This window comes from Myotis lucifugus, unplaced genomic scaffold (assembly GCF_000147115.1).
Source record: "Myotis lucifugus unplaced genomic scaffold, Myoluc2.0 scaffold_1379, whole genome shotgun sequence".
Taxonomy (NCBI): domain Eukaryota; kingdom Metazoa; phylum Chordata; class Mammalia; order Chiroptera; family Vespertilionidae; genus Myotis; species Myotis lucifugus.
Window position 1 is genome coordinate 23,801 of NW_005872427.1, and position 8,821 is coordinate 32,621.

General features: G+C 46.9%; 2 protein-coding genes across 2 annotated transcripts in view; one reads left to right on the plus strand and one right to left on the minus strand.

Annotated features, from left to right (window-relative positions):
* TMEM213 (transmembrane protein 213) overlaps positions 1-7,812 on the minus strand; it is a 15,664-nt gene extending 7,852 nt beyond the window's left edge. Inside the window, 1 exon segment of the mRNA XM_023748419.1 lies at positions 7,725-7,812. Coding sequence (XP_023604187.1) covers positions 7,725-7,812 — 88 coding nt within the window.
* LOC102435006 (V-type proton ATPase 116 kDa subunit a-like) overlaps positions 1-8,821 on the plus strand; it is a gene marked incomplete at its 3' end in the record, with an annotated part of 39,694 nt that overhangs the window by 2,051 nt on the left and 28,822 nt on the right.

Genomic DNA, 8,821 nt, shown 5'->3' on the forward strand with positions numbered 1-8,821 from the left:
GCGACCCCTGTGAAGGGTCGTTCAACCGCCAAAGGGGTCGAGACCCACAGGTTGAGAACCGCTGCAAAGATGGGGAAGAAGCAAGCCAAGGTGGGGCTGCTGTCAGCTCACTGGAGAGTCAGAGAAAACGGGCCTTGGGAACAGGTTCAGGGGGTTAGCCTGGGACAAGCCATAGCTGCCCATTGCTCCCTGGTGGCAAGTCTCATGGGGTCCATTAGAGTTTAGGAGATGCACGCCTGTAGGGGAAGCAGAGGGGGAGGGAAAGGTGAGGGTGTGCTCCAGGGAGGGAGAAAGGGCGCTGGGACCTTGGGTTTGAGGGTGTCTAAAGGCTGGGAGTTTAGGGGAGGGCTTAAGGGAGGATCTCAATAGAATCTTCATCAGCTCTTCCAGGTGTGTCCTTTCAGGGTCATGGTCTCTACTGATTGGGCAATGCCAGGTCAGGGGGTCATTAGTCATTGCAGATGGTCCTGGTGTGTCCTGTCTGGCTTTGCTGCTTTTCTGGGCCTGGAGCTGAAATACAACTGAGGCCTAGATGTTATCTCTAGGGAGGAAAGGTCAGGGGGTCTAAACTGCTTGACCAGTGATATGAGAGGTCAGGGGGTCTAAACTGCTTGACCAGTGATATGAGAGGTCAGGGGGTCTAAACTGCTTGACCAATGATTTGCCAGGGGAGGAAGGTCCAGCACTAGTTTTGCCTGTTGCTAGGCATCCGGGACTTTCTGCCCTGGTGTCTTTCTGTACCTGGCTGTAAGTTGCTCGGCCGGTTTGCTCAGCTGTCTATCTCAGTGTTCCCTTTCCACTTGCCAAGGAGTTTTCCTAGCTTCTTACTATCCTGTCTCAATAGGAAGAGGCACCCATCTCAGGAGTTGTTATCCATGTCAAGTGCTTCCCGTAGTGCTAGCCGATGGTAAGTGTGCAGTCAATGTTCACGCCCACTTTAGTAGAAGGGTCATCACAAATAGAAAATATGCAAGACAGGCACTTTTAGGGGGGAAATAATGCTATTTATTTGTTGAGTTGTTTATATCCTGTCTTGGTCCAAAAAGGGCTTAAGGAAGCATACTATCATTAATGAAGCTCGGTGAAATACATTTAAAATAAATGAGAAGAAATGAGGCACAGAGAAAGTTAGGATAGGAGCTAGGAGGAGGATCCATGAGCAAGTTTAGGGCACAGAATGGCAGGCTTGTTCTCTGAGCTTTCTGGAGGCCAGTGGGAAGAGGGTCACATGGTCACGTCTGTGATTCATGGGCTCACAAGACACAAACCACAGGAGAAGCACAGTGCCCTTGATACCAGAATCAGAGGGGAAGTTCCCCCTGGGTCCCCACCGAGATGGCATTACTTAACAGGATGAACATGCTTCTTGACATTTTCCTCCCAGGAACCCCCGCAGGAAACTTTGTAGACTGGGGTGATTTATCCAGTAGGCGCTGGAGATCACAGCAGTGTGTGGGGTCTCTGAGATTTTCAAGAGTCAAAAATGTTTGAGCCTTGAAAGAAATGTTCTCAGATCCAAGATATGAACAAAACTGTGCAATCAAAGCTATGCAAGTCATTTAAACAGAAAGAGTTTCATGTAGGCTGTTGGGTGCCTTTGAATATGTTTGATGTGAGCAGAGAGTGTCCCTCTGAAGTGATAAGAGCCTGGGGCACACAAAGATTTAAAAAGGCCCAGCCGGCGTGGCTCAGTGGTTGAGTATCGACCTATGAACCAGGAGATCACGGTTCAATTACAGGTCAGGGCACATGTCCAGGTTGTGGGCTCAATCCCCAGTGTGGGGCATGCAGCAGGTAGCCGATCAATTATTCTCTCATCATTGATGTTTCTATCTCTCTCTCCCTCTCCCTTCCTCTCTGAAATCAATAAAGACATATTTTTTAAAAAAATATTTAAAATGGTCCTGCCCAGGGTTGTTACGATGATGGTTTGAATAGTGTTCACCTATCAAAGTTGACAGCATCATGTTAAATCATACCAGTGGAAAAAATTCTGGATAAGGTGCATGTAGAGGGCAAAGATAATAGTCTGTCTTTTCTCTTCTTTCTTTCTCTCTCACTCTCCCTTCCTCTCCCTCTAAATCAATAAAAACATACCTTTGAGTGAGGATTTTTAAAAAGCTAAGCATTTTCTTTACAGATCAAAGGATTTTATTATTCTACAACAGGATGGACTTGAATTCCCAAAGCAAGGGCTGCATGGTAACTATTTTACAAGTGTCACCATTATTCACTACTAGAGGCCCGGTACAAGAATTCGTGCACCAGTGGGGTCCCTTGGCCTGGCTTGCGTGATTGGGCTGAAGCCAGCTCTCCAACATCCCCCAAGGGATCCTGGATTGCAAGAGGGCACAGGCCAGGCCAAAGGACCCTACCATTGCACAGCTGGGGCCGGGGAAGGACGTGGGAGGTTGGCCAGCTGGGGAGGGACCACGGGAGGGCTCCAGGGCATGTCTGGCCCGTCTTGCTCAGTCCTGATCGGCCAGACCCCAGCAGCAAGCTAACCTACTGGTTAGAGCTTCTGCCCCCTGGTGGTCAGTGCAGGTCATAGCGAGCGGTTCAGCAGCCTTTGCATATCATTAGCATATTATGCTTTGGTTGGTTGAACGGATGACCAGATGACTGGACACTTAGCATATTAGGCTTTTATTATATAGGATTTAAAAATATCGGTCTATAGTTAATAGCTCCACGCAGCGGGTTACCCCACCCAGGAACTCTGGATACATTTTATATCAGGTTTGCTTTGGAAGGTGTACCAGGAAGTTGCCTTGCTCTGAGCCAGACATTCTGCAGAAACTTTCTCAAGACTTTTTTTTTTTTAATGGTTGAGATAGGTGTTTGGTTACACATACTTTTAAAAAGTTCAGGCTAAAATGTCTGTGGCCAGGCTCCATGGTGGTGGTTGGGTTAGCCAAGAGCATGGGGCTCCAGGGCCTTCACTGGTTCCAGTTTTATCTGTTTTTGCCTGCTATGATTTCATGTGAAAAAGAAGAGGAGGGGGCCGCGTGTTTCCTGAGCTAAAAGATTGAAAGCCAGCAACCTGGAATGACCTCTGTCTATGGGAAGAATACTTTATGATGAGGAAACCTCTCTTGTGATTCTGATAGGCCCTTCTCCTGCCTCTCCATCTTTGGGAAGAGACCACTGGCCTTGAACTTGGAGCTTGCATTTCCAGTGAAGCCACCCTGAGGGGAATCATGGCCCTAACCACACTGTGCCTGCTATTTCCTCACTTTCACGCAGAGATGGGGGTCCATGGCTCTTCCTGCACACGGCTTTTATTTCACAAAACAATGTCAGTCTCTAGTTACTGTGGGACTGAAACATCTAGACCTCACCTGAGCCACAGTTAGTTGGTGGTGGAGGTTAACCTCACTTGCTGCCACTCGGTTATGGGTCTATAATTTGGAGAGGATGAGGAGCACCCCTGTAAGACAAATGCAAAGCTACACAGAGTCCAACTTGGGGATCATGCCATAGGGTTGATGAAGGTAATGAAGTGAACAAGGCTTGGAGCCCACCGTTTGGAACCATTTCTGAATAGGTCCCAGAGTTATTCATTCAGCTTGCACTTAACCCATATTGCACTAGGGGGCGCTGGGACCACTGCCTGGATTGAGGTGGGTTAACAAAAAGAATGGGACTTCCTCATGGCTAAGCCCATCTTCTACTTGGGCCCTGGATCTCATTCCCTCCCATCTTCTCAAAGATGTATTTAATTTCCAAATATATGGAGGTGTTCTAGTTGGTAGTCTATAGAATAAGTGGACCAAATTTAAAAACAAACAAACAGGAAAATATAGAAGATTCAAAGCCTTCCTGGTGCATTGAACCTTCTTTTATTTATTTATTTATGTATTTATTTATTTAAATATATTTCTTTATTGGTTTCAGAGAGGAAGGGAGAAGGAGAGAGAGATAGAAACATCAATGATGAGAGAATCATTGATCGGCTGCCTCCTGCACGCCCCCCACTGGGGACTGAGCCCACAACCCAGGCATGTACCCTTAGCCGGAATCGAACCTGGGACACTTCAGTCTGCAGGCTGACGCTTTATCCACTGAGCCAAGCCAGCTGGGGCGAACCTCCTTTTAAAAGTCATTGTGCTGTTGACTTATTAATAACTAGAGGCCCGGTGCATGAATTTGTGCATGGGTAGGGTCTGGCCAGCTGGCCCCAATGGGGGTCCATTGGTCCGGACCGGTGGGGGGAGGGGCCACAGCGGTTGGCCGGCCGGCCCTGCCCCCAATCGGGGTGTTGGGGGCTGATCAGGGGCAGGGGCGGATCAGGTTGGTTGGCTGTCGCAGTGTGCATCATAGCCACCGGTCGTTCCGGTTCTGGTCCTTCTGCCGTTCCAGTCACTGGGCTTTTATATATACAGATAAGAACTATGTATTTGGTCTTTGCACTGTTTCTGGCACAGAGCTCCGAAAACCCTTAGAATTTCCAAAGTGTTGAGAGCTGACAAAGGTGTCTTTTGTTATGTTAATAAGGTGACTTTTAGACTGCACCTAAGGATGGGGACTGGTTGCCAGGGAAACCAACCACATCATTGGAACTTTCAGTCCCATCCCCTGACCTCTGGGGAGAGGAGAAAAGAGGAGTGGGGCTGGAGGTGGAATCAATCACCAATGGCCAATGATTTAATCAATCATGCCTATGTAATGAAGTCTCCAAAAAACCTAAAAGGATGGGTGGGATTTGGAGAGCTTCTGAGTTGGTGAGCACAGGAAGGTGGTGGGAGAGCAGCAAGCCTGGAGAAGGCATGGCACCTGTGTGGCCCCTCCCCATACCTTGCCCTATGCATCACTGGCACCTGGCTGTTGCCGAGGTATTTCCTTTTATAATAAATTGGTAATCTAGTGAGTAACTGTGAGTAACTGGGTTTTCCTGACTTCTATGAATCTTTCTAGCAGATTAAGCAAAACCAAGGAAGGGGTTGTGGGAATGTCTGATTTATAGCCAGCTGGTTAGAAGTAGAGGTAACAACCTGAACTTGTGATTGGCATTCTGAGTTGGAGGGGGTCGTTGGAACCTCTAATTTGTAGCCAGTTGGTCAGAAACACAGATAACTTGTCTTATTACTGGCATCTGAAGTGGAGGGAAGTCCTGTGGGACTGAGCCCTTTACCTGTGGAATCTGATTCTATCTCCAGGAAGGTAGTGTCAGAATTGAGCTGAAGTCTCAGACACCCTCCTGGCATCCGGTAATTGTTGGTGAGAGAAAGCTTCGCCTCCTCCACACACACGTTGGAATTGGATCCAGGAACTCTTTTCCTCTTTTCACCCTCTTTATCTCTATTAATGCTTTTTGACACAAAACTTACTTTGCTTGATATTATTACTGTAGCTATACCACCTTTCTTTTGCTTAATTTTGCATGCTGTGTCTTGTCCCATAATTTCTTTAAACTTTTCTAAATCCTTATTATGTTTTAGATGTGTATCTTATAAAAATATAGTGGAGAATATTTTAAAAAACTCAGTCTGACTATCCTTGTCTTTGATTTGGCCACTGAATCTTTTTATATGGAATATATTTACTGATAGATTTAGGTTTGAATCTCCATCTAACCAAGTGCTCTCTGGTTTCCCAATGTCTCTGTTGTTCCTTTTATTTTTTTTTTCTCATTGCTTTTGGATTGAGTTTTTTATTCCTTTTGTTTTTCTTAGGGATTTCAGCATGCATTCTTATCGTATCAAAGGCTAATAATTGATGCTCTTACTGTGAATGAATCTATATTACTCTTATAATCAGGAAATAAAATGAAGTTATTACATTTTTAAAAAGAATATTTCATAGGGAAGCAATACAACCACAACAGAGCAGATAAATGACATCTTACAGAATCTGTCTGATTGGAGAAAAATTTCAATGTCAGGGAATCTTCTTTTCCATTAAAAAGAAATCTTAAGTATAAGTTGTACATCATGCAGAGAACTACTATTGACAACCTTTGCTCTTGGGGTGTCCAAGGTGTACAGTAGAACGCACAGACACACCCAGGAATGTTCAAGACACAGAGAAGACGAAATATGAGACAGAAAAAACACATAGCATCTCAGTGTTGGAATGTGACCTAGAGGCCGCCTGCCCCAATCCTTAAGCTAGTAAGAATGCTCTTCTGCACAGAAGGTCATATGTTAAAGAGTTTGGTGTGGCTGCATTTGACCTCTTCTGCCTCTCAAGGTTGTTGCTTGGCTTCTGCTAAAATACCTCAAGTCTTACTTCCTTAAGGCAGCCAGGTCCACTGTGGGGTAGCTCTAGCTGTTAGAGAAGTTAGTTACTAGCATCAAACAGGTAAGGGCATTTTAAGGTGAAGTTAATAAACAATGGAAGGGGAGGGTCTGTTCAGCTCCACGACTCCTTGATTGGCAATTTCTGGCTCCTTTCAATGTCCAGTTCTACTATTTGTGCAAAATATTTCTGTTGGCACAACAGGGCTTGTGGTCAGATTTATTTTTTGTTTGATAAACAGAGATGTGTATTCTCAAAAAAGTAATTTTAAGCTAAGGTTTTTGGGAAATGAGCTGCATGTTTGTGGTCAACATTCAGCCAATTATTTTTCCAGTTTTGTCCACATGAAACTAAAAAGGACCAGAGAGCCAAGTGAGAGATTGTTGGTCCTCTCTTCCCAACACCCAGCTTCTTTCTCACTGTACCTTTCTGGCCACTTCTTTAACTTCCCTTCACCCTCTGTCTCTCCTTCCCTCATCTCTCATGTCCAGGCTGCCCATAGCCCCTTGGGGTCAACACACTCACCCCGAGTCAGGAGTTCTGGATTCTAGTTTTCTGTTGTCACTTCCTGTGTGACCTTGGGGGAAGTCACATAACCTTGGTGATGATGCCAACTGAGAGATATGGCAGGGGCTCTCTGGGAGGGGGACACAAGGGAAAAAATCTAGGGAGATGCTGCCTTCAAGTCTCTTTTTTTTTTTTGAGAGGGAAAAATTCTTTATTGATAAATAGATTATAGTAAAATAAATAAAGTGATTTTTGGGGGGAATAAAAACTCTGAGTCTTAGTGTCTCTCCGCCCCACCTCTAGCTCTTGGCTTCTGCCTAAATACTGGTCTCTCTGAATGATGAGGCCTTGGTGGACATGCCAGCCCTTGGGCCCTTGGGGACCTTCTATCTTCCTGGGCAGTGGTCCAGGTACCATCTTGGACTCGCTGTCCTTAGGAGCAGCAGCAGCTTTGGCTTTCGACCCTTTCCTGGCACCCTGGGCAGTGGCCTCTTTAAGGACCTTGTTCCCTGTCTTCTTTTTGGCTGGGGAGGTCACACCATTTTCACCCTTGGTGACTGTGGGTTTTGAATTCTGAGTCCCAGCTTTGGTTTTCCTGTGGGCCTTGGCATCTGGCTGTCCTTTTTGCCTTTAACCTTTGACTTCCCATGGGGCCCGCTGGCACCAGGAGGGGCCTTTGTGGCCTTGTCTGGCTGGTGGTGGGCCTTCCTGGCCTTGCCCCCTCTTGCCTCTTGGCCCTTGGTCTGGCCATCTTTCTTGGGGGCCTCTTCCTTGGCCTCACCAGGTCTCCAGGGGCCGACCCGGTGGCTGTCTTCCTGGGCTGGGTTTTTTTTGTTTTGCTTGGGAACTAATTTGAAGCTGCCAGTGGCCCCTTGGCCCTGGAGTTGATGCACTTGATGAGGAGGCCGTGCTGCATGCCAGTGTCCAGGGCCCGCTTCGGCAGGTAGTTGAGCCGGATGGCGTCCACCATAGGGTACTTCCGCAGATGTACACCTTGGTGGCCATCACTGAGGTGCCCCGGCGCTGCTCCCCCTCCTGCAGTGCCTCTAGCACCATGCCCAGCATCGGGTGGGTTGTGACAGCATGATGGCATGGGACTGGCTTTAGAGACCCAGACCACCCAGAGGTGGAGGTTCATGGAGGTTAGTGAAGCTGAGGAGATCAAGGTGTCACTGGAGGCCAAGCTCCCAGGAGCCATTGCACAAGCTGACACAGACGCAGAAGTCCACCTTCAATTCTTCGGGGAAGACCTTTGTGTGGGGTCCTCAGGACTCCCACAGAAAGGGATGTGAAGTCTTCTGAGAAACCATGGAAAGACCCTCAGAACCAGGAACCCTATGTTCTGTTTCCAGCTCTGAACTAATTGGCTGTATGACCAAAGACAAATCCCTTCACCTCCCTGGGGTTGTTTCTGCATCTCTACAGGAAAGGGATTGGGCCCTGGCTGGGTAGCTCAGTTGGTTAGAGCATCGTCTGATATACCAAGAATGTGGGTTTGATGCCTGGTCAGGGCATATACAAGAAACAACCAGTGAGTGCATAAAGAACTGGAACAACAAATCGATGTTTCTCTCTCTCTCTTCCTCTCTCACTCTAAAATCAATCAATAAAATTAAAAATAAATAAAGGGGTTGGATTAGGTGATCTCAAAGTTTTCTTCTAATGGTAGAATTCTATGCCTCTGTGCTCAGTACATTATGTTAAAATGAGAAAGAAGAGATACATACAAATAAAGTATTTCCTTATATATGGAAAGTGGGAGCAGAAATCATGCTAAAAAGAAATTCCCTAGTAGAGTCTGGAATAAATATCCTATATAATAAAGAGGTAATATGCAAATTAACCCTCACACCCTCACAAGATGGCTGCCTATGACCAGGCTGGCAGGGAGGTTAGTGAGGGACGACCAAACGACTGAATAAGCAGGCTGTGTGGGGTGACCAGGCTGGCAGGGGGGTTAGTGAGGGACGACCAAACGGCAGGCTGCATGGGGTGACCAGTCCGGCAGGGAGGTTAGTGAGGGATGACCAAACAACTGAATAGCAGGCTGCGTGGGGTGACCAGGCCAGCGGGG